Here is a 26,516-nt window from a genome sequence, read left to right on the forward strand (position 1 = left end):
CGTCCACAAGGGTCCCAAAATGCCCAGTTCGCTCCTGTCCCTCAGGAAGGGACCAGAGCGATTTTTGTTATAATTGATTTTCTTGCCAAGTTGCAAACGATATCAAGGCATGGATGAATGGAGTGGAGCACGACGAATCCGTTGAATATAAATTTGGAACCTGACAAAATGAAATGAAGGCCACAAGAGATGGATCGCTCCTATCCCTCTCCAAGGGACCAGGGCGATACAATGGTTATATTGCCTTTTACTTAAGTTTTAAATCGATCTAAGTCAAGACAAAGGGTGGCAAGAACATCTTAAGGCATCTTCATCAAGCACAAGCACTTAAAGGTCATCACAATGAAGAGATTTACACTCTAAGACCCAGATCGCTCCTGTCCCTCAGGAAGGGACCAGAGCGATATCTCCATAATGGCATAAAATTCAAAGGACAAACAAGTTTCGAGCAACCAAGAGGGTCGAAAGGACATCATTTCACGTAATGAAGATGATTGCAAGTTGAAATAAACAAGAATAAGCTCAAAATGATGAACTTCGCTCCTGTCCCTCAGGAAGGGACCAGGGCGATGTTAGGTATATTGGCCATTTCATGCAAGATTTACGTAAGGTCAAGATTTTGCAAGGTCTTAGAGGGTCCATGGTATGATAGGGAGGTGATGCATGAAGATTTCAAACGTAAAATAATCACCAAGATGAACGTATGGACCATATCGCTCCTGTCCCTCTCCAAGGGACCAGGGCGATTTGCCTTGGATTCTCTATTTTGCTTCAAATGCGTGCTAAGTCAAGACTTCATAAGATTATACATGGTCCAAGGCGTTCTTTGAAGAGGACATGCAAGTGTTTTGAACGTCCAAACATTGTTAAACATGCTAAAGAGCTCATATCGCTCCTGTCCTTTGGACAAGGACCAAAGCGATCCCATCAAAAGCACTCATAATTCTTCACAGTCAAGGCAAGGCAAGGATGAACAAGGTAAAGGACGGCGTTTGGAAGACATCACAACGAAGATTGAAGTTTAAAGTTGCCAAGATTAAGGAGAAAGACATGGATCGCTCCTGTCCCTCTCCAAGGGACAAGGGCAATGATCCCTCTAAATGTCCAAACACCATATGCAAACAAATGGAACGAGCATAGAAGGAACGAACAAAGATGTTATTCGCTCTACAATGAAGGATCGAAGATCAAAAATGCGAGGTCTACGTGAAAACATGGAGATCGCTCCTGTCCTTTGGACAAGGACCAGGGCGATGAACACCCAAAGGCACTTATGTGCACATGCAAGGCAATCAAATTCGAAGGACCCATCAAAATGATCGATATTGAATGTGGAAGGGAAGGAGATGAACGTTGAAAACATGACAAAATCATGGATCGCTCCTGTCCCTCTCCAAGGGACCAGGGCGATGAGGTACGTCCCTTTCGTTTTCATAATTTTGGCGCCAAATAAACATTTCAAATTTCCCTTAAATGCTAAGTTCGATAAAATTGAAAATCCTATTTAAATTAGCATTTAATATGGCGTTGATCATTTATTAATTATTTTGCCTTTATTAAAAAATCGAAATTTATAAATTAAAACGAAAGGCATTTAATTAATCATTAATTAATTAATAAAAAATCGAATTGGAGCGCTCATATATGGAGGTCGGCCTTGTTATTTAATTAAAAAATCATTTAAAAATCGTTTGAAATTGTTTTATTTTACCAAGTCGGCCTTAGTAAATGGAGAGATGCAAGCGCTATATATATAGGGGGGTGAAAACTATTATTTTCACATCATTATTTTATCCTTCTACATGCGAATTGAGGAAAGCGAAGATAGTGCGAAGTGTGTTTGAAGAGGTGCGAATTCCATCCAAGGTGGCGTAAGCAATCAAAGGTGGTGCGATACTTAAAGATCTTCATTTGAGCGAATTTGCTAAGAGTTGAAGACCACGTTAAAGGTGAATTTGAAGATCACATTGAAGACAAAGGTGGCGAAATTAGTATCTTGAGGAGATAACGTTGATGATCATCTATACCTCAATTTTGCCTAGGCGATCTTTTGTCTTTTTGCATTCTAGAGCTAGCTCTCTATTGAGGTATGGCGATTTGATTTCATTGTTTTATTTGTTCTTCGTCATATTTTAAGTTTTGAAATTTTGAATTTTGAATTTCAGTAAGCTCAGTCGTTTTTAGGAAATGATAACTCTAAAGTCTTATCATGAGGTTTCCTAAAAAACTTTATCTCTCTAATCAACGTTATTCATTGCAAAATATGGTTCTCATAATGAAATGGTGTGTAGGTATGGCGACCCCGAAGGCGGGAGCATCCACCAGCCGCTCGGCTCTTATGAAAGAAGATCAGAAGACCGAAGAAGTGGAGACCAAGATCGTGTCGAAGTGGAGCAACATTGGAGATACAAACTTGGGGAACTTTAGCACGAAGAAGTTTCGAGAGGTCCCTTACATTGGCAAGCCATCACCTGTCGCCCGAAGAATAATAGAGAGTGGCATCATCAAGGCGGCCGGTTTTCCTCCAGCTATTCAGTGCCACGAGTTGATGATCGAGTGTGCTCGTCACTACAATCCACAGTCCAGGACAATTGTGTCCAATGAGGGAAACACTTTGGCGTACCTTTCAGAGGAAGCTATAAGTGAAGCTTTCCATCTTCCAGAGCACAGGGACATGATATATAAGAGCATTGAAGGAGCCAGATCAGTGTACGATGATGATCCAGATGCTTGCCTAAGCATAATCAACAAGAACTGGCTACTCAAGAGTCGTCCCCGTCTAAGCAAGGTACCGAACACACCGCACCGGATTGATTTCCAGGAGGAGTACAGAGATTTGATTACTATGCTCAACAGAGTTACAGGGGCCCCTCATGCCTTCTATTTTGAGAAGTGGATGTTTTACTTCATCCAGGTGATTGTTCAAGGAAAGGGTACAATACATTGGGCTAGGATAATTAGCCATTGCTTAGACGTACAGTTGAGGAGACTCAGGGCTACTAAGTCCTTCCACATGAGTTCATACGTCATCTATGCTTTGATCAGGAGTGTTGAGTACGCAGGACTACCTCACAGAGGAGTGATTGGAAGAGGACCCGGTGAGGTCAGAGCTTGTGAATCCTATGCCTACTTGCATCATCCGCCAGGGAAAAACTATAAGTTAGTCAATGATACCTTCACGATGAACATCACGAGGACGTTGCAAGGAGGGATTCACAATAGATTATCTCAGGACGCCCAGGAATTCATCAAGAGGTACGGTGCTTGGTTCATTCAGTTTCCCAAGTTTACTTACATTAGAGTGCATGGATGTCCTTTACCACCATACATGTTGCCGAGATATCCGACAGACAGAATTGTGTTACTTGAAGTAACAAGGCAGTTGGCAGCATATGTGAAGGCATTCAGACACAGACATCAGAATGGAGTCCAAGTACCTATTATTTTGGGTAATTCAGTTGAGGTATGTCCTAATGTCTTAGCCATGGATGACGCAGAGAAGGAGTTAGCCTTGTATTCTTTTTCATCTTTTGCTTGGAGAGAGAGTTTTGATCCACATGGACATTTAGAGGAGACGGTCGGTAGAAGATTTAGACATGAGCATCAAATTGAAGATTTTATGATGAACCTCCTAGATGATCTTGAAGTGAAACGAAAGATACATTCTAGATTGCCTTTGGATTTCATCAGGAAATGCAGGATTTACAGAGTGGCCGACCAAGCTCAGGACAATGGCAGGCATATCCAGTCTTCCTATGATAGAGAAAGCAAAACAGTAAGGTTGGATTGGAATGAGCCCGAGGTCGTGGATTTAGATGCTTTGATGACACCAGTTTTGTCTTGTACTCGCAGATGGGTAGACGATCAGCATCAGAAGTTGAGAGAACAAGGCATAGCTATGTCTTTTACTTTGGAAGAGAAACCAGCCGAAGGTGGAGCTAGTGTGAGTGAAGGCAATCCTAATCCTAGAAATTCAGGTGAAGGTAACCTTCGATGTGCTAGTGAAGGCAATCTCCATCCGAGAGGTTCGAAGAGAAAGGAAAGGTCAGAAAAGAAAGAGTCTTTCAAGAAAAAGCAAGGTGCCAACAAAGATCAAACACCAGGTACTTCTTCTAGACCAGAGAACAGAACAACTCAAGTGGAAGAGTCCATGGAGTCTATGGTACAGAATGACAGGCAGGAGGAAGGACAGGCACAGCATGTTTCATCAGATGGATCTCTCCAAGACTATGATTTAGATGAAGATAATGAAATGACATCTCCTCCCAGAGAAGAAGAAATAGTACATAAAGAAATTCAAGTTCAAGAAACAAGATCGAATATTCCAGATTGGTTGAAGGAAAGATTACCCAAGGTGATTGTAGTAGAGGACGAGGACAGTGCAATTGATTTAGAGAGCCTTGTTGGACGTTCACATGTGATAACAGAGAAGAAGAAGGCTACAAAGATGTCCAAGATGATTCGAGATGAGACTGGATCCAGAAAACTGCAGATAGCTACACCGGCAGCAGACAAATATGAGGGTGAGATCCTAGCAGAGGATTATGATATACAGACTATTGAGTTAGGACCATCCACAGCAGAGCAGACAATGGATGATGCTACCGACACATTTGAGGCATTGAAGGACAAGCTTAGAGAAGAAGTGGAAAAGAATAGAAAGCTTGAGAGAGAGGTCGGTGCATGGAGGACATATTTCAGTCACATCAATGAACCTTTGGGACGTCAGGATCCAGTTAGATCACCAGTGCAGGCATTGCCCCTTCAATCGATCAATGAAGCAGAAAGATTCAGGAACCTGGTCCAGCGTACATGTAGTTGGATGGATAGATCTCATACAGTGGCCATAGAGTTTGTTGCAAGGATGACGAAGATCATTCATCAGGCTATCCAAGTTCTTGAGATAATCCACAGATTGATGGTAACAGTAGCTGCATTTGCCCATACCAAGGACGTTATCATCCCTGTCTTGAAAGTAATAAGACATACATCCAGAAGAATTTTAGCGCAGGAGAGGATCTTGGAGGGTGATTCTCACAGTTTATTTCAGTGGTCAACCTTACTCCATATAAAGAGTGTTCTCTTCGAGGACATCAGTGTTAGATGTGGCCAACTTGAGGAAGTGATCAATCCAATCCAGGACAGAGTATTTGAGGTACTTCGTACCATTCTTGGCAGAGAGATCGAGGTCGAGACAGATGTGGATATGCAAGAATTTGAGGATAGAATCAAGATCATCTTTCGCAAGGACGCAGATGTTACAGATGAGCAGTATGATCAGATGTTTGCCACCATGCTCCTGATTGATAGAACGAAAGAACTTGAACCTACTTGGGACGCAGCTCTTCTAGATGCATTCGATCAGGTCATCCACTTAGAAGAGAGTATCAAGAATCTTCCCGAGATTCCAATCACAGAAATCGAAGGAATCGTGACAAAATTCATTGCATATGCTAAGAAAGAAAATTGGAAAGGGAATAAGATTCTAGATGAAAGGTTGTTACAGATGACATGACATCTTATTTCTCATTGGTTGATACCTCCTAGGTTTTTGTGCCAAATTTAATATTTGGCTATGTATTTAATATTGTTCAGTAAAAAGGAGGTCATTTGTAACAAACCCTAATTAGGGTTTAGGTGTCATAATCTTGTCCGTTGATTTACTTTCAATCTGGACCTTTCATTGTAACTGGGGATGCTATTTATACCCCCATTTTTCATTTCATTTGGTAATAGTTAATAGTATAATAGAGGAGATAATAGAGTAATAGTCAGATAATAGTCAATAGTTGATGTAAGAGAGATTAGAGTTAGAAGCAATTTTATTTTGTAGCAAGATTGAGTCTTGAAGAGAGAAATTCAAGCAATTGTTGTACATGATGACTTGGAAATCAATAAAATATTGAAGTTATGGTGTTTTGTTGCAAATTTCTTGAGTTATCTTCATGGTTGTTTGATACACTTGAATCGTGCTCAATCGAAGTAGTTTGTTAATTTGAAAGACTAAGTGTGAGATTTGATATTTGGTAGGATTCGTAATCCAAACCACTAGCTTCTTGCTGATTGTAGGAACGCCTTGTGTGGTCGACTGGAGAACACTTTGAGTCCTTAATCTTCGATTATCATTGTGTCTTGGATATGTACCTTCGTAGTAGTGTCCTTGATCTTTGATGTATTGAGTATCATTTTATTACCTTAGAAGATCGCACTAATTTCAATTAAGTTGTTATCTTATGGCAAAATTGAAATTGGTTGAATCTTGCCAAGTCTCGTCCATACTAAGTCATTCTTAGGGTTAGGCTAGATTAGACCTCTTTAAACCCTATCTTTTGCTATTTTTTGAAAGTTCCTTTTAGTTTAGTAAAATCTTCGAGCTTTAGAATGCGTAAGACCCCTTGGAGGAAACAGCAAATCACATCATACCACTAAAAAGCTTGTCCACACGTAGAGACCCTACTAAAAGAACCTTGGAGTCTACCTAACTGATCCTTTTTGCAGATCTTCAGCAGTTAGAGACTATTTTCTCAAGAGAGGATAAGATGCCTATTGGTATTTTATTCTGTGTATGATTGTGTATAAAATACACGTCAACAGGTCCATAAGCTCACAATGGACAATAGACAATTTTAGTTAACTAGAAGGAAATGGGTAAACAAAAAATTATTTTAATTGGAGAATACATTGTCTAACTAGTAAAACAAATATTACTTTAAAAAATGTCGTGGTAGAAAAAGATACATTCTACCAACAATTATATATTTACAACCATCATCAATAAATTGCACACCCACTGCCATGCATGCCCAATCTTTCTTATTGATTTATTCTAAGATTTCAACAATCATACCAAATTGCTTATTAACACCAAACATTTATAGCAACACCAAAAGTGGTGATGTAGTTGTCACTAAAAATTCACTCCAAAATCCTGCATTGAGGTAAAACTAATTGTCTAAAGCAGGATGCGTATGAAGGTAAAATTCAAAGTTGGCAATGCATGCATCACCAAATGTTTCCATCAGAAACACATGCAAAATCAAAAGTTCACATTGCAAATACCTGCGACACAAAATATTCATATTAATGAAATGCCCTAGTGTAAGACATGGACGACCTAGGATTCAAACCTAGAATCTCTTGTGAGCATGTTGATTTCTTTACCACTAAAATATGGACCATTCATGGGTTCAGGCTTTATTGAGCATTCAATCATGAAATGAAAGAACTCAAGACTAAAGTTCTGTGGCGTGTAAATGATTGAAGTCATCCTTGTTCAGCTGAGTTCATATTAATGAGCAACTTTGTAAAGGACAGACTCATATTACTTGATGAACACCAGACTAGCATTTAAAATTCTCTTTGTTCAACAGAACAAGTTCTGTATTAGATTTATCTAACATGGTTGAGTCTTAAAGGAAAAAGTGTGTTGAACATCACATAGAAGATGCCTAGAGTTAAGAATATGTGTCGATATGTAGAAAGATTGTAATTTGGGCTTTGTAAACAAGTCATGTTGCCAAGGGTTTTAGTCAAGCATACAGCTAATTGAGCAACATAAAATAACTTGGAGATAAGAGGTTCAACATCACATTCTTATAATCTGAGATTCCCATTGTGTGCATTCATGTGTTCAAGATCTATACTTGCTACCTTGACTAAAATGTACATACACTGAGCATGTCTGTTGCAATAACAATTGATTATTGACATCTGAAAACAAATAATACGCTTCTAAAATCATCTAGGCTTGGATATCATGAATTTGGAAACAATTGTCTTCCTCGCAAACACACTTTCTGCCCATAAGCCATTTTGATGAACCTCACAATATTTCCCAAGTAATAACCACCTCTTATGCAATGTGGATGAAACAATGAAGCTTTCAAATTATGTGTTGCTATTAGATGGTCAAAGACAAAAGCAATGAAAAAATACACAATCTTGCATATTGTAGGTTGCAAATTCATAATCCTACACTTAATTTTATTAATGATGCAAAGGTGGTTATGATCAATTTATTAGTTACAAACTTCAACTAACTTTATCTTACCATATTTAAGAAGAGATAGCAAACCATATACTATCTTTCAAAATCAAAGTGTCATGAACATGAGCTGAAAAAGATCAACCCTATAAACTTGCAGGGGCTTAAATTAACCAAGAACTTGCAAGACCAGATTTTAAAAAAGCACATTGATTTGCACTTATAATGCTTACCTGTAACGGGGTTAAATCAATAGCAACTCTATCATCACTTTCGCTCCTTTGGGCACAAACACAAGAGAGACTTCTCCCAATCCATGTTGCCGAGCCAGTTACAATGTCAACTACAATAACATGCAAAGCAGCATTCAACAGAAAGAGTAAACTGAAATTTAACTTCAAATCAATTAATACAGATATTTTATTAAAAATCAATGACTGGCAATCAATATGAATATCAACATTGAAATCAATGATTTGCTCAAAGCTCCCAGGGTGTCATATAAAGAAGGTGCCTTTGTTGATTGCTAGCACTAAATGGCATTCATTATAAAATTCCAATAATGAAAGCAATACATGATGTATAAACATTGTTTAGAGGAAGTGTCAATAGAAAGCTGAAAAACAATAAATGAAATTAATCAGTAATATGCATTTAAAAGGATAGAAGGAAGATCATACTCTGTGTAAGTGATACCCTAACTCTTCTTGTACATGAAACCAAGAGAAACTTCTTAGAATACTTGAACATGCAAATCCAGAGACTAGTTCCCAAAATGCTAGTTTATTTCAATATTCAATATAGAGACCATATATGTAAATTAAAATTGACCACAATTGTTTAGAAACTCCAACATCCAATCTCTCCTTATTTTTGGGATTCTCCATTTTCACAAAAATATAGTGTACCCATTTTGGGCCCAGGTTTCCACAGAAGAAATTAATTAATTAATTAATTAAAGTTGACTGAATTAATATTTCCAGGCAACTTGTATTTAAATAATTATGTTTATAAGTTGAATATTTTATTTTAATAAAGTGATTTTACCTGGGGCAAAACATAAAATAAAATATTATAAAGTCACTTTCATGAGCAAAAAAAAATTTAACATTTTAAAAGTGATTTCATAATTAAATTTCTGGAAAGTTCTAGCAAGGTTTTAATAGGTAGATTGTGCAAACTCCTTTAATATTGTTGGTAATTCATTTAGGAAAAACCCTCATTGGGAGTCTAACCTTTGGTTCAGCTATTCAACCTAGGATGAAAAACACTAAGGCAAATATTGGTTTTGTGGAGGAAAGCTCGCTTAACCAATCCATGGCGAATACATATAGGGTTCACAGCTACGCAGATTTATTCAAGTTTTGCATGGTTTGGAGCAAATCAATTTCACATGTTTTCTGTCTTTCGTATATCCAAGTGCAAATTTAGTTAGATTTGTAGGCAAATGATAAATTTGTCATTGTACAAAGGGTGAAAGGTATAAATTTTGGTGAAGATTAGTTTACAATATTAATCTTGTGAAGTTTGGAAATTATTATATCATATTTGTGCTCTGTCCCACTTCAAACTCTTTTCAACCAACCACCCCTTTTGCGAGATATAATATTAATCCCTCAAACAAGCCATATCAAGAGAGATTCACTTGGCCGTACAATTTGATGTGTGGAGGGATTAAGTTTAAGGCAGATTTTATTTCATTCTTCATTGTTTTTGCTTGCCGTACAAGGAGGTATAGAGGAATTTGGCTGCAAAAAGAAAGTTTGTGTGAATTGCTCCCTTTTAAGGAAGGGTTAAGGCCTTAATCTCTAGCCATTCCCAATAGAGTCCCATCTACCGAAAAACACTCAAAACTACCATAGTAACATTTCCAGACTCTGATAGAGGCACCATAATCACTAGGAAACTCACAACAGTCCATTCTTGGGTACTTTGTGTAAGTTTATAAATCTTCCCACCCAGCTGTTCTATTTCTGGAGTTTAAATCTCCTCTTGAGACTGGGTTGCAGCTATCAGCATTGTTCTTTTAAACTATTCTTGTTTAAGGCAGAGATTATATATTATTCCTCTATCAAAAATTGTTTGTGACAATGTAATGTCCCCAACTCAAATCAAGACGCTTAGCTGTAATTTATCTGTCCTTTCCTTGGATTACCCAAGAGGAAGAGGACGTAGAGCATCATTGGGTGAGATGGGGTCCTTGGCTTGTTCTAATTTCTGATTTTAAGTTGAGTGCACGTCTTTTGATGCAACTTAAGTGAATTTAAGTTATTTTAAGTTGGGCACATCTTTTTAGGCAATTTTAAGTGATGCCTAACCAAGGGACTTAAGTTGTCCCCTCTTTTATGTACTTAACTTAATTAAAACATGTGACAAAAACAAAGGTGGGCCCCAGCTTCAAGAGTTCTTATTGGTGCACATTTTAGGTTTTTATTTTGGAGCCTTGGATTAAGAGGTGGACTATCAAGGGTGGAGATTGATTCATCTTTTTAGAAGTTGTTATAAAACACCCTAAGGGCTCATTTTGAGAGGATTATGTGATGAATTATTCTGAGTATTGCTACAGCAACTTGGCTCGAGGAGTTAAAACCTTGAGTATCCCTATTTTCGGTGTGACACACGGGCTCACCCTAGGAAAAAGAGTGTGTTTTGGCAGAACAACCTCAGGTTTGTGAAGCCCTAGCTCACTATCATTCAGAGCTGCAAGTACAGATCAAGTTGGAGGCCAAAACAAAGGAAGATAACAGCAAACAAGCTTCAGATTGGTGATCATCTTCAGTTGTTTTTACCCATTTATGATCACTTTGTGGGATGGCCGTCAAGGAGCAGTTGGGCAGACTATTTTGCAGTCATTTTGGAAGCCTAGCATTGCCATCTCTGGACGTCTACGGTTTCGTAAAACCCAAAAATATTCTGAGGTATTTTTGTGAGTAGATCTACTTATTTATTTGTCTCTATCTCAAGAAAAATTAAAGAAAAATCAGTCAAATACTTTTCTGAAAATTTTGGGCACTCATAAGGGTTTATGTTGTAATTTTTCGAAACCAAACATTAATCAGAACTCTCTATCTTTTAGTTTTAAATCAGTTCTCAGATCTGATCAAAATTCTGGGTATTAATGAAAATATTTTTATGCAAGTAAGTTTTCAGATATTCTGTGCCCTAGTTTGCAGAAGTTTTTGTCATTTTCTATTACCCCTAGTATATTACAGTGGTATCAGAGCTGCAAAACTTGGCAACCTGCTGGGTTTTATTGCATGCATGGAAAAGCTGATCACAGCCTGGAGAAATACAAAGGAACAATGGCAGGTTCAGATCATCCACCATCATCAAGCGAAGAAGAAGCAAAACGGATTTTTTCAGACATGATAAGACTGCTGAGTGATAACAACCTCTATTTGAGTCAGTTGGCTCATAACACAGCAAAGGGTAGGACATTGATGCATAGAAACGAAGGGGAAGGTAGCAAAACTGCAGACAGTAAGGCACAATCTACAGGCAGATCTTCACAGTCTAGACCATTTATGCCCACTTTTATACAAGAAGATGAACCTGCACAAGAGGAACTCGTGGAGGAAAATGAGGACGCTGAAATACTAGCTAAATATCAAGCCTTGGGACCAGATTTTCTGTCAGCCATTTCTTTCAAGGACTTCTTGGAAGTCACCAAATGCACAAGGCCTAGACAAAATCAGAACAATCAAGGAAAACAGAATTATGGGCTGCAGAAAAAGTTGGGAAGTTTGTCTCTACCTAGTTTTGATGGATCAACTAGATGTACAGCTAGAGCCTGGATTCAGAAATTGGACACCTACTTTGCCTTTAACCAAATGAATGAGTGTGATGCCATAAAATTTGCTACACTTCACCTTTAAGGGGCTGCACATGAATGGTGGTATCACAGTTTAGTAACACAAGGACATGGTGCCATAGTCTCTTAGGACTAGTTTTGCAATGCATTGATGGAGAGATTTGACCTAAAGGATTCGAAGGCACATTCTAGAGAGTTGGCTCAGTTGAAACAGGTTGGCATACTTGATGCATATATTTCAGAATTTCAGCGATTATCAGTTATGGTTACTGATGTGTCCGAAAGGAGATTGATTTTTGGGTTCATGGAGGGTTTGGCTGAACCTCTTAAAGGTTGGGTCAAAGCTTTTGACCTGCCATCCTTGCAGGATGCTATTAAGCATGCAAGGACTATGTAGTTATCCACACCACAAGCTAGGTTTCTATTGTGAGGTATTCACACATCGCCCCTTCGCAAATGTGGACCCCCACTTTTTTCCTGCTTTCTGGGTAGTGTTTGATGTCTTTATCTATTAGCATTTGCATTAGAGGGGTATAGGTCGTCAAGAAGTCAAGAGTCAGATGGGTCGTCTTGCATGAGTGTGGTGTAAGCTTGCAAAGTCTAGATATCACGAGTTCAACCATGAGTGAGGAAAGATTGCCAATTTGAAGGTCACTTCAAGTACTCCTCTTAAAGGAATGAACTTCACTTCATGAACACTCCTTGTGTAGCGAATTTCTTGCTCTTCTCCCTCAAAGCGAAAATTCACTCTAAGAGCTCATGTTGAGCAAGTTATCATATATTGAAGATTTTATTCTTGATTTGAAATCCACTTCATAAGCTCAACCTCAAGAGAGACTTCACCCTCAAGGTTAGGAGAGCGACTTCATGAGTTGCACTTTTGGAGCGAACTTCATGACTTGGCATCTTGGAGCAAACTTCATGAACTGGGAATTTGGAGCAAACTTTACAAGTATACTTCATGAATCAACAAATTGGAACGAATTTCATGCAAAGGCGAACTTCATGAGTTAACAATTTGGAGCGAACTTCATGAGTTGATGATTCCAAGCAAACTTCATGAGTTTACTATGAGATTTTGCCAAGATCAAGGGCACAATGAAAAGCATAAAAGAGAGACAATAGTATGACAAGAACAAACTATATTCTCATCAATATCCAAATGATCAACTGGATTAACCAATACAATGAATATAGGCCTCCATATATAGGCAAGGCCAAATGGATATGTGAGCACACAATCATGAAATGTGGCTCAATGAGAAACAAGGGTAGGTAAGAAAAAGTAGGGCAGGTAGGAGAAATAATATAATATTCCACATGAGGTGGATGACCCACCGAATGTGGAGTGTAACAGCAAGATAAGACCACAAAAGGTGGAATTTCTCCTACAAGCTATATCCCTATGTGCACACTTCCCTAAGTGTCTCATATCCAAACTCCGATGAGATGCATTATCCTAAGTTAACTTAAGTAAAATGTAATTATATCCTATAAGAATAAATAATTACACCAACACCCCCCCTTAAGTGCAACTTAGGGGAATGAAGACTCAAGTCAACAATGCAAGATGGGCCCCGACTACTAGGCCATGATAGGTACCCATGTACATTAAGCAAATGCAAGCAAACCTATGCAATGCAATCTCTCACAAACGAAGAAAGGGAGAAAACCCAGTGGGAAAAAACTCCCCCCCAAAAGAGAGATAAATGTACAAAAGACTCTCAAAGAAGAAGGACAAAACCTCAAAGAGGAAAAAGTCCCCCCCATAAGAGAGGAAGGAGAAGTCAGCTAACCCCCCCTAACGAAACATCCCGCACCCCCAAGAGAGATCGCAACTGCTGGAACTTACTCTCGGTGAAGGGTTTGGTGAATATGTTTGCAACCTACTCCGCTGTAGGACTACTGCAAATCAATGACCTGCTCCTGAATCAGCTCTCAGATGTAGTGCATATGAATCTCGATGTGTTTGGTCCGCTGATGTTGAACCGAGTTCTTCGAGATTGCAATAGCACTTTGATTGTCACAATGTAGAACTGTCGCTTGTGGAGTGGAGAACCCAAACTCGGTGAGAATATGCAAAAGCCAAATAGTCTCAGTCATTGCGTTAACAACCCCTCGATACTCAGCTTCAGTTGAAGAGAGAGCAATAGCATGCTGCTTCTTGCTCTGCCAACAAATGGGACCCGAACCAAGGTGGAAGCTGTAACCAAAAGTAGACTTACAATCATCAAGATCGTCAGCCCAATCGGAGTCTGGGTATCCAACCAAGCGAAGTCCTGTGCCTGCTGCATAGAGAATCCCATAATGATGTGTACCTTGGATGTAGTGTAGGATGCGTTTGGCGGCTTTCCAATGAAGCTCATGTGGTTCCTGCATGAAGCGGGAAACCATGCCAACTGCAAATGAAATGTCAGAGCGTGTGTGAGCCAAGTAGATGAGACTACCCACAAGTTGACGATACAATGTGGCATCAACTGGTGGAGAAGAGCACCTAGCCTCAAGCTCGACTCCTGAAAGAAAGGGAGTCGATGCAGGCTTACAATCAGCCATATGAAAGCGTGCAAGTAGATCAAGAGCATACTTGGGCTGCGAAAGAGTAATCCCGGAAGATGATTGTGAAATCTCTATCCCAAGAAAGTAGTGCAAAAGACCCAAGTTAGTCATAGCAAATCTATCATGCAAAGCAGATTTGACACTACTAATGATGGATGTGGTGCTCCCTGTAATGATCAAATCATCAACATAGAGCACAAGTATCAAGTGTGAATCATCCTATCGCAAAATGTAGACATTCGGATCGGAATGACACCTGGTGAACCCTACTGAGAGAAGAAAGGAATCCATCTTGGCATACCAAGCCCTGGGGGCTTGCTTAAGGCTATAGAGAGATTTCCTTAATCTGCAAGCCAAGGAAGAATCCTGGATGAAACCCTGTGGCTACTCCATATATATCTCCTCATCAAGATCCCCATGAAGAAAAGCACTCTTCACATCCATCTGATGTACAACCCAACCATGAGTTGCAACAGTAGCAAGTGTCAAGCGAATGGAGTTCATCTTGGCTATGGGCGCAAAGGTCTCAGTATAGTCAACACCTGGCACCTAAGAGAAACCTTTCGCAACAAGTCGATCCTTATACTTATCCACACTACCATCCGCAGCAAACTTGGTTCGATAGATCCACTTACATTGAACCATCTTTCTCCCCTTAGGGAGAGGGACTAACTCCCATGTGTTGTTCCTCATCAAGGAACTATACTCTTCCTCCATAGCTTGGTCCCACTTAGGAACCCTCGATGCTTCCTGAAATGTCTATAGATCAGAAGCGGTAGCAATGTATGCATGTGGAAGGTCCTGATGCTGTGATCGACTCCTCCATGTATCTGAAGGATCGCCAACAAGAGAACCCGCTAACTCAAGTGTCTGTCGAGCCCAAAAAGGTCTAGGTGGAGATGGAGAACGAGGCTCCTCAACTACAAGTGGACCCTACAGAGGTGTAACCCTACGAGTCGAAGATGAAGGAGTCTCACCATCTGAATCACTCTCATCACTATCCACAATGGAGGAAGGTAGAGGAGGAAGGGAGGCTAAGCTAGGAGAGCTTTCCTCAAAATGAACACTCCTCTCAATAAACACCATGTGTCTCAGGATCCATCAATCGATATGCCTTAACACCCTCGGGATATCCAACAAAAATACAAGGCCTACTCTGAGGTTCCAATGCCTTGCGTTTCTACGGAGGAATGCGAGCCCATGCTGGACACCGAAAGACTCTGAAATGTCTCACAATCGGTTTCCTACCAGCCCAAGCCTCAAAAGGAGTAATACCTGTTAAAGCTTTGTGAGGAACCCGATTTTGGATGTGTGTGGCATAACTGATAGCCTCTGCCCAAAAGGCAGGATCAAGAGAACATGCATGTATCATACAGCTAGCCATTTCTTTGAGAGTTCTATTCTTACATTCTGCAACTCCATTCTGTTGTGGAGTATAAGCAACTATGTAATGTCCCCGATATAATTAAAATAATAAATTTAATTACTTTATTGTAAGGCCCCAAACTTAATAATAAATATTTCGGGCCCTTTTATTTAATTAGATTAGGTAAGTCTTAGTTGGACGTGTCCGCCCGTTTGTAACCCTTTGGGAAGTTTCCCGGAGCCCATATATATGGTCGAGTTAGTCTTTGTCATAGGAGGTAGGCGATTTGGTATTTTCTCTTGTTTGTGCGAATTCCAGTTGGAGTTCTGTTACCCGCCATTTCGGAGGTGAAAGACCCTCCCTACTTGGTATCCGCAGTTTCGGTGGGATTCATCCCTCACCCTACTCTGCTCTGTGTACTTGTTCTGGATCTTCTAGAAACTCATCATTGTTGAATCGAATAGCTTCATTTTTGGTATACATGCTTAATAAAGGATTCTTATCATTTGGAGGTCAATACTTGATATGCACGCAAAAGATCAACCCTTGAACCACCGAAGGTAGTCCATTGAACCACCGTACCACACGTTAGTCCCCTCACTCCAAGTCCACAGTACGGCTACTCCCTCTGCATGGCACCGTACGACTTCTCCCTGTACGGTCACTGCATCCCCACACCACCGTACAACCCCTTCACCGTACAGCCTGCTTGGCTCTACCGTACGGACCACTACCATGCAACCCACCCAACATCCACCATACGGCCTTGCTCCACACCATACGACCTCTCCTTTTACCACCGTATGACTTCTGCACCCAACTCCACCGTACGACCTCTGCACCAACACCACCGTACAGGTGTCCCCTCCACCGTATGGTAGATCAGCCTTTTGGGGCGCCGTACAAGTCCAGAACATTACAGTGGTATCAGAGCTGTTAATTCTGCCAGCGTGTTGGGATAATCATGGCACCGGGTGATGGATTGATAGATGCGTTGAGGGAGTTAAGAAGTGGTGAGCAGAAGCTCTCTGAGACCCTCCTGAGAAGGCCTAACATATGTTCTCTATCCCAGATTTCGGTGGATTGGAAGGAACATCTATTGGTTGAATACTCTAAGAATACTTTTGCCTGCAAACTGATGGATGGTCAAGTACAGGATGACAGATACAAGGTGGTTGATGACATCATTTACTACAAGCACATAATCTATCTGGTGCCCGAGTCTAAGATAAAGGAGACGATTCTGAAGGAAATGCACGATTCTCCCTTGGTCGGACACCTAGGATACTTGATGTGAGGCCTCACCTCGACTCAGTTTGACATTTCAATGGATTTTATATTTAGACTATTATGGATACTTTATTTTGATGCATTTTGAAACTTAGAACTTATATGATTTCAGGATTTGGATAACATTGCTATATTTGGATGATTTACTTATATGCTTTATGTGATAGAACACTACATGATTGTTAGATAAGATGATATTGCGATGATAGATGTCGTTATTGAATTTGCAAGACTTTACTATGATAATAGAACTATGATGTATGGTTAAGTTTATGTGAATTAGGATGAAATTGCTTATGTGAAATTGTTTGATAAAAGATGTATTTAATCTGTGCAGATGTAAATTGTATGCAAGTGATGATGTGTATTGTTATTCCTTGGAATTATATTATATGTGGATATTTGAAAGTACTAATGTGTAAATTGAGATGCGCAGGAAGTTATCCATGTGACCATGGAAATATTACGGAGAACCAAACCTAGACTTATGTATGTTCGTAAGCCAGGGGTTGTCTATTTGGAGAGAACACCCCGTTTGTGTTGTATTTTATTCGTAACAGTATATGCTGCATGTGTGTTAAGTGTTATTTAAATTTATTGTGTAAAATCCACAAGAGACGATTTCATGTTTTAAATTGTAAAAGTGTTTTATTTGTGTTACTTGACACGTGTGGATTTAAGTTTAAATGTTTTATTTTTGTCTCTTGGTGGTAAAGTGTTCAACTATAGCTTTTTCAATTAATGTAACGTGATGTCATAAATACCTTGGGAAAAGAATCTTTGGAGAGGTCAACATATGTTTGACCCGAAAATAAACTTCAGAGGGGTTTAAAATGGGTTAAATGAACACCTAGGGGCAATTTAATAGGGTTTCCTAAAGCCCATAAAGTATACCTAAGGATTAGGGGTAATTTTAGGCAAGTTTCTACTCCTAAGTGACCTTTTAGACACTCTAAAATTTGGCTTTTCTGAGTTGTGCGAAAATTGAAATTAGAAGTTTGAACCTAGTTGTAAACTTTCCTATTCGAATGAGAGTTCTCTTTCCCATTCTGTCTTATCTTCCTCTTTAGTTTTTAGAAACTTGTGAGAACTGAGAGAAGGGGCTTCTTAAGCAAGAATTTGAAAATTTGAAGGTAATCACCCACTCTCCATTTTTGGAGACGAAAATTTTTGAAAAAGAATAGAATAGATTTGAATAGTATAATTTGGCTAAGGATAGAACAAGAAGATCTGTGGAATTGGGCAGCTCTTCCTCAAATACTATCCTACCTTTGGGCAGATTAAGGTTGGTTACACTCTTCTTAAAATGACTTCTTTTTGCATGTGTTTGAAAGTATGTTGGTGTAAGAAATCTCTTTTCTGGTATGTCCTTTTTGGAAAATTTCACTTGGTATTTTTGTATTATGTCTTGTATGTGTTTTTGGGAGTTTTCAAGACCTCTTACTCTTGGGAGAGAGGAGGATCTTGTGGGTGGTAGCAGTGACAACCCTCGAGTGAGAGACTCTCGTTATGAGAGCGATCACAAGGGATTTTTGTGTGACCCTTGCTGCATGGCCTGTTTGTGCAATGGGGGTCATAAGGAGGGATATAAGGCTAGAATGCCTTGGGGGGCATAAGGAATAAGGGGTTGAAATTCTTGATGTATTTGTTGTGCCATGAGGTGGCTACATGTTTTCCATACTTGCAGTTCTCCTCAGGGTATTGGTCCACTACCACCCTTGAAAAGGTCATCACCAAAGTGTGGTGCAGTGTAGCCAAGTTGGGAGTGTGTTTGAAATCTGTGTGTTTTCTGTCTTCTATGTGTTTGTATGTTTGTTACCCGTCTAGGTCTTGGTTCTCCAAGCTCGGGGGTGGCTACCAGTTAACCTAGGCTGGGAGGTGAGCACTCCATGGTCATATTTGTGATTTATTATGCAGGATTGTCGGGAGAAAAGAATAGGACAAGTGAAAAGTTGCAAAAGATTATTGTTGCAGAAATTTAATTGCAATTGTATTTATTAGTTTTAAAAGGAGAAATACACCCTCATTCGTTGGAATGAGAGGCTAATTGTAAATTCGAAATATAGACATGAGATTAGTTATTGTATTTAAATAAAGAAACATCTTGTAAACTTTGCAGAATATCTTTAATATTGTAAAAAGCGCGATATATTCCTATTTTTTATTTGAAAAGAATTACTTTTGAATTGCATGCAATAGTCATTGAAATATGAAAATCAGTTTTATTTAATTCTGTGTTTTTTCTTTTTATCTGTGAATTTGTCTTCATATAAATTGCAAAAAATATGAGTGGTAGTTGTTGTTAGATTTTAATAAGCATACCTATTCAGTTGCTGTAGTAATTGCAGAATCAGTACATGTATTTATTGCAGAAAAGAAATATGTATTCCTAAATTAGTATTCCCTAAGGAAATTTATTCCATTCTTAGGCATTTAAAATAAAATTAAATAGGAAAGGCATAAATCAGATTTGCATGCATATTGTAGATTAAAATAAATTTTATATTTCTGTTTTCTATAAAAGCAATTAAGTACAATATAGTTCAGGAAATATATTCTTCCATTTTCTTCAGAAAGATAGACAGTTATTTTAAATACTGGCAATATTTAGTTTCAGAAATTGATATCTAAATCAGAATCTTCCATGAATTCAGTTTTATTATAAGAAAAGAAATAATAATATAAGTTATATATGAATATATATAATTATATACATTAAGATTTCATGTATATATTTATATATACATATATATAAAACATATCATAACATTTACCTGCGAAACAAATGTAGATACAAACCTAAAATACACACACACACACACACACACACACACATATATATAGATTTATTTAACTTAATGAATTACCTTTGTTTTAAAAAAAAATTTGCATGTGAAATATATATATTATTAAAAAAAAAAAAGAGACTTTTTGGGAAGGGCCGCGCAGAGCACGCGGACCCTGTTCGGGCCGCGACCAACACAGAGGTCGCAACCTCTGTGCGGGCCGCGGAACACACAGGCATGCGGCTCCCTGTGTGGGCCGCAGAACGCACCAGTGGCTGCAGCCACTGTGCGGGCCGCGACACACACAGCAGCCGCTGTGTGGGACGCGACCCTCACAGTGGGTCGTCCCACTGGCGACGCCGCTCCCATTTCCCCGCCTCCACCAATTCGGCCGCCACTGTTAATTCGGCCGCCGACCTGCATTTAAACCCTACAACATAACAATAAATTAAGATGAAACCCTAGCCCAGTTAGGGCTAGGGTAAATAAATGAAGAATGAGTATTAAAATAAAATAAGGGGGTGGGGGGGGGACTATTTTATAGATTTTAATAAGGGTTAGGGTTGCATGGTAAACCCATTTAGGTTCTAGAATATATTAATATTATATTTATATAATATTAATTATATTTACATATAGGTATGGTGGAATTATTTAATTATAATTTTCAAAGAGAATTGAAATGCTATGAATCCAATTATAATGAATTAACATTAGACTTTAAATTTAAAAAAGTTGACTTGTTTAAATGTTAGTGAAGTCCATATTTATTTTAAATTTAAATTTATTGAGAAGTCCATGAGCTGATTATTAATGAAATTAATATTTATTTATAACTTAAATAGGTTTAGGTATTCATGAGATAAATATTAATAAAGTTATTATTAGATTAAAATTTGAATAGCTTGAATATTTAAAATCGGAATATTATGAAGTTGATATTTAAATATAAAATTAATTAAATTGAGCGAAAATGAGCTAGTCTATTCTAATCCGTAGTTAATCTTAATTTATTTTCTACTATTTAAATAGTAGGAAATGATTGTTTTAAACATAGTTAAAACCAAAACTGCGTAGTGTGTTCGTGTTAGCAAACTTAACGTTATTTTTGTTAGTATTTAAAAAAAAAAATCATTCCGTTTTTGCCCTAAATTTTGGGCATGACACTTGAAAACCTACAGACGGGATTGGGAGAGGTTTTCCTGGAAGGGACTTAAGAACGACGTTCTACAGTACATGCAGGAATGCTCCACCTGTCAGCAAAACAAATCTGAGCACACCTTACTCGCTGGACTGCTGCAACCATTGCCAATCCCTGATCAGAAATGGGATAGCATCTCGATGGATTTCATTACCGGAATTCCCCCAGTGCAAAGAAAGGATTGCATCTTCGTCGTAGATCATTTGATCAAGTATGCCCATTTATTTTCTATCTCCACCGAATACCAGGCAACCCAAGTGGCCGAGTGGTTCTTCCGTGAGGTATTCTGTTTGCATAGTATTCCGCAGAACATAGTGAGTGATAGGGATTCTAGAACAACATAGTGGTATGAAGAGCATGCGACAAACATGAGCGTTACTTTTCAGGAAGAGCGGCATCTACAGGAGAAGAACATGTTGCAGATGAGTTTTGAGATTCCGGACCATCATGGGAAAATGACTGATTGGCAAGATGACATGATAGCTTCGGATCCGAGCATTGATGTGTTTGATGATTGGCTACAAAGGGATCTTGGCGATTCCGGGCATGGCAACAACCATATCAGAGTGGAGCAGCTGAAGCTAAAGGGATATTTACTCTTCTCGCTTACTTCAATGTACGTGCACATGGTCATGTTGCGGCATGGAGATTTCAGATACGACTATCAGTGTTCACGCTCGATTTGGGACCCTAGATCTTTGCAGTGAGCAAACTGTTTGATGATGGATTACTTGAGGGCAAGCAATTTATGGGCTGTGAGGATTTGTAATGTCCCCGATATAATTAAATAATAAATTTAATTACTTTATTGTAAGGCCCCAAACTTAATAATAAATATTTCGGGCCATTTTATTTAATTAGATTACGTAAGTCTTAGTTGGACGTGTCCGCCCGTTTGTAATCCTTTGGGAAGTTTCCCGGAGCCCATATATATGGCCGAGTTAGTCTTTGTCATAGGAGGTAGGCGATTTGGTATTTTCTCTTGTTTGTGCGAATTCCAGTTGGAGTTCTGTTACCTGCCATTTCGGAGGTGAAAGACCCTCCCTACTTGGTATCCGCAGTTTCGGTGGGATTCATCCCTCACCCTACTCTGCTCTGTGTACTTGTTCTGGATCTTCTGGAAACTCATCATTGTTGAATGGAATAGCTTCATTTTTGGTATACATGCTTAATAAAGTATTCTTATCATTTGGAGGTCAATACTTGATATGCGCGCAGAAGATCAACCCTTGAACCACCGAAGGTAGTCCATTGAACCTCCGTACCACACGTTAGTCCCCTCACTCCAAGTCCACAGTACGGCTACTCCCTCTGCACGGCACCATACGACTTCTCCCCGTACGGTCATTGCATCCCCACACCACCGTACGACCCCTTCACCGTACGGCCTGCTTGGCTCCACCGTACGACCCACTACCGTGCAACCCACCCAACATCCACCATACGGCCTTGCTCCACACCATACGACCTCTCCTTATACCACCGTACGGTAGATCAGCCTTTTGGGGTGCCGTACAGGTCCAAAACATGACAAACTGAATGCTGCAGATCAATCCCCTCAAATGTCCAAAAATCCTCGTCTTTTGTTCACATATTACCTTCCATTATCTGTGCGAAAAATTTTGACTACATTCCCTAATTGCTTCTCCACATGAGCCTTGAAGTCTAGAAATTTGTCAAACACATCACTCTTATGAATAAGAAAATAGACCCAAGTGAAGCGAGAGTAGTCACCAATGAAGGTGAGGACATAGGAGGCCCTACTAAATGAAGGTGATGGAAATGGACCTGCTATATAGTTGTGAACAAGTTGAAGAAATTCCAAAGCTCTCCAAGCTTTCCCCTTATCAAACTTCTCCTCGGGATGCTTGCCCATGGAACATCCTGAACATGCACCCTCTAAAAAAAGGATTCAAGGTAGACATTGTTGGTTGAAAATTTTGTACACTTGGGAAAATATACAAAATTGTGCTTTCAACCAGAGCACACGAGTAAAAACTCTCCTAATTAAGGGAAGGCTCCCCCTATCTAACTACAACTTGGAAAATAAAATGGGATGGGACAGCAATCTTTCTTCTTTTTTCAAGAAAGACAATATCATTTTCTCTTCACAGAAAAGGATAGTGATTGAATAACATCAGTAACCACTTTCAAGTGAAATAAGAGAAAGGAAATGAAGTTTCCTGAAAGCGCAAAGACTTCCGTCACTTCCTTCGGGACGGGACAGCAATATCAAGCTCAAAGACTTGACTATTGGAAGTCCTATCTACCCTTTGCTATACTAAATTTTTACAACGAATAAAAGATAACAGCTCAAAGACTGAAATAATCTATTCTTTTAACACAAAGACAACAATTAAGGCAAGCTCAAAGACTTGCTGCTATTTCTTATCAAACAGTAAATTTTCCTCAAGAATAGAAGCAAGCTCAAAGACTTGCTGCTCCTTTAAGAGAGTTTCCTATTTTAATTAATGTTCTCTACTTACAGCTCAAAGACATCAAATCAGATTGGACTAAGCTCCATTAGAAACACTTTGCATAGAAGAAATAAAAAGATTCAAACTCAAACATGTAGCTCAAAGACTCAAAACTTGAGTAATCCTTCTTTCTTATTCTTCAAAACCTTCAATTCACATACATAAGCTCAAAGACTTCTTGCTGTAAATTTGGCAGAGTTTTTGCTTGCTTTCCAAAAGATATATTTACAATGGACCTCTCAAGTATTTATAGAAGAGGAGCCTTGAGAAAAAGGTGGGAGGATCCTAAATAACTTGAGAGATTCTCTCAACCACCAAGACTCATTCAATAAATAACTGAGACTTCATTAACTAACTAAGAGTTCTCTAACTAACTAAGACTTATTCCAACTACACTCCTAATCGGACACAACTTGTAGTTGCCTTACATGTAATTACAAAAGTGCAAGTAATGTGTAACTTGCATTTTACAAAAAATACTTTTACATGTAACTTGTCAAATCAAAATTACAACTAAAGATTACAAAAGAGGGAAAATTCAACTAAGTGTTGAAAAACACTTAAGTTGAATTTTGTGAAGACACGAATCCTTAAAATTTTTGGATGCTCGCTTGTAGTTCCTCGGGATTCAGTTCATGGGTGTTCTTAACCACAACCATAGTCTTCACAATAGTGTCGTGACAGCGGAGGAGTGCGGAATTGTTTTTATCCAGGATAGACTGGATAAGGCTTGGTGTTTCCTCAATGCTTGAATTGAAGCTGCCGAGAATTGTTCGCTCCTCCATTCATTATGAATCCTCATCTGTAAATCAGCAAGAACTTCTTCTTCTGGAATCAGCTCTCCATCCTGACTTACTATATTGCAAGAGGCCCTTTCACAATGTGAGACAATACCTCGATAGACTTCATCCCGGAATCACCTTGCATCACTGATCTCCTCAATGAGGGATTTAAGAACAAGGGTCTTGTTTTGCATGAGTTCTTCAAATTCCAAGTACATGACCTTGGAAGAGATGATGGCGTGCTCCTGCAAAATACTTAGCTGTTGTTCGGGGCAGATTGTCAGACTTTTCTCAACACTTTCCAAATTCTTTTTGAAAGTGTTAGAAGTCTGATCCAGTTTCTCCTCAATGGTTTCCAACTTAGACATTATTTGAAAAATGTCTTTTACCACTTGTACACATTGATCATGAAGCTGATCAACCCAGGAATCCAGTGCTTGTACTTTCTGAGCAGCCCTTTCCACTCCACGAATTGATTCTTGGGAACCAGAAGAACCTATGGAGTTACTCCCTTCAGCAGCAGGTTTTGTGATTTTATGAATGGCTGCCATGAGCTGTCGGTTTTCTTCTTCTAGCTTGTCTTTCTTCGCAAGAAGATCGTCACACCTTTGAACTAGTGAAGCAACAGAAAACTGAGCATCATGTTTAATGACCTCATGTGTTTGCTTGCCCAATTCTACCCTTGTAACCTTATAATCAGCAGCTGACATTGCATCAAGTGGTTTATCTGCAATAGGTTCCACAATTTCAGCTACTTTCATCTTGTTGCTATCAACAGTTACCCTAGAGATAGTCTTTGAGTTGCTGGTAGTCAAAGGCATCAGGTGAGATCTCTTGCTTCTTCCTTTTCGGGGTGAAAGAACTAAGCCATGGAGGAAAAGTCATCAACTCACTTCCAGTAGCAGTCGTAGGCAAAAGAGAAGCAGTTTCTGTTTGAATTACCGTGGTCACCCTGGGAGGAATATATGTTTGAATGGCGACCACGGTTTGCTCAGTTACCAATGGACATGAAGATTACCTCATGAATTCTTCAAAACCAGAAGTGGAAGTATCAATTTCTGATAACTGAATGCAAGTGGGATTATCTTCAAGAAATTTCAACACACATTCTCGTTGTCGATCAGGAGAAGGCTCGTATGCTGAAATGGGAACTGCATTCTGAGGAGACTCATCTACGAGCAAATCAGGAGGAGAAAGAGGCGTCTCAATGGAAACTGGAGGAATGACCTTGTGAGGCAAGTCTGAAACTGGAGACTTAGGCGCATCGTCAGATTGCTGCCCCTCTTCTGGATTATCCAGATCGATCACCCGAACATGGAACCGTGATTTCTCCTTCCCACGAGTAGTCGTCTCCTCAAGAGGAAGCACTACTGCACGACTAACTCGTATCTTGATCCTTGTGCCTGAAGATGAAGCACCCTCCTTGTTATCAATTTGAATCTCAGACTTCCATCCAAGAGGCCCTGTAGAATCATCTTCTTTACCAACCTTGATTTTGATAAGTCTAACAGCATTACTTTTCAGCCATGCGTTAGTGTTGGCCAAGATAGGCTGAAATCTATCAAGGATGGAGACACACTCCTTGTGTGACCATTGAATCAAAGGAAGTGGAGCTTCCTCAACCCTTCGTGAAGTGTATTCAGGATCAAGTATATGCCCGTCATCGATCATCCCTTGTGGGATATCCGCCAAGTTCAAGTCAACAATTTGCTCAACAGTGAGCATGCAGTAATCCATCTTCAGAACTTCGGCTTCCGTGCGGAGATCTACCCAGATGTCTTCAAATTTGCAGCCAAAGGAATCACGTTTTTGCAAAAAACGTGGTATTCAATGCTTCATCAATGGATCATTAAATGGCTCGAATCTTATCCCAAACTCCACACCTAGGTGAGAGAGGGCAAAACGCTTCAGGAGATTGCAAATTTATGGAGTAAAAAATGCCCAAAATTTGGATTAAAAGAACCATGCGTTTGCTGATCTAGGGCAAAAAACCAATCAATATAACCTCCATTTGGCGTGAAAGATGTTCATGATTGCATGAAAATAGGGTAGAAGCAAAAACGCCTTTACTCCCTAAAAAATCTCCACAAAAAATTGCTTTGAAATCTTCAACAAATCGATTTTTCATGCAAATCGGGTTTTGGGAGACAAACAACAAGTTCGAATTACCCAAAATCATTCAAATCGGGTTTTGGGAGACAAACAACAAGTTTTATTTTCACTTTTTCCACTTACAAGCCAAAATCGGGTTTTTTAAGACAAA

At 39.2% G+C, this 26,516-nt stretch overlaps 1 protein-coding gene across 8 annotated transcripts in view; it reads right to left on the minus strand.

Annotated features, from left to right (window-relative positions):
* Positions 1-26,516, minus strand: part of LOC131076744 (uncharacterized) — a 179,521-nt gene that overhangs the window by 80,441 nt on the left and 72,564 nt on the right. For all 8 annotated transcript variants that reach the window (XM_058014059.2, XM_058014058.2, XM_058014062.2 and 5 more), the window contains one exon: positions 8,218-8,327. In XM_058014059.2, coding sequence (XP_057870042.1) covers positions 8,218-8,327 — 110 coding nt within the window. The remainder of the gene's footprint in view (positions 1-8,217; positions 8,328-26,516) is intronic.

The sequence above is a fragment of the Cryptomeria japonica genome, chromosome 10 (assembly GCF_030272615.1).
Source record: "Cryptomeria japonica chromosome 10, Sugi_1.0, whole genome shotgun sequence".
Lineage (NCBI taxonomy): Eukaryota > Viridiplantae > Streptophyta > Pinopsida > Cupressales > Cupressaceae > Cryptomeria > Cryptomeria japonica.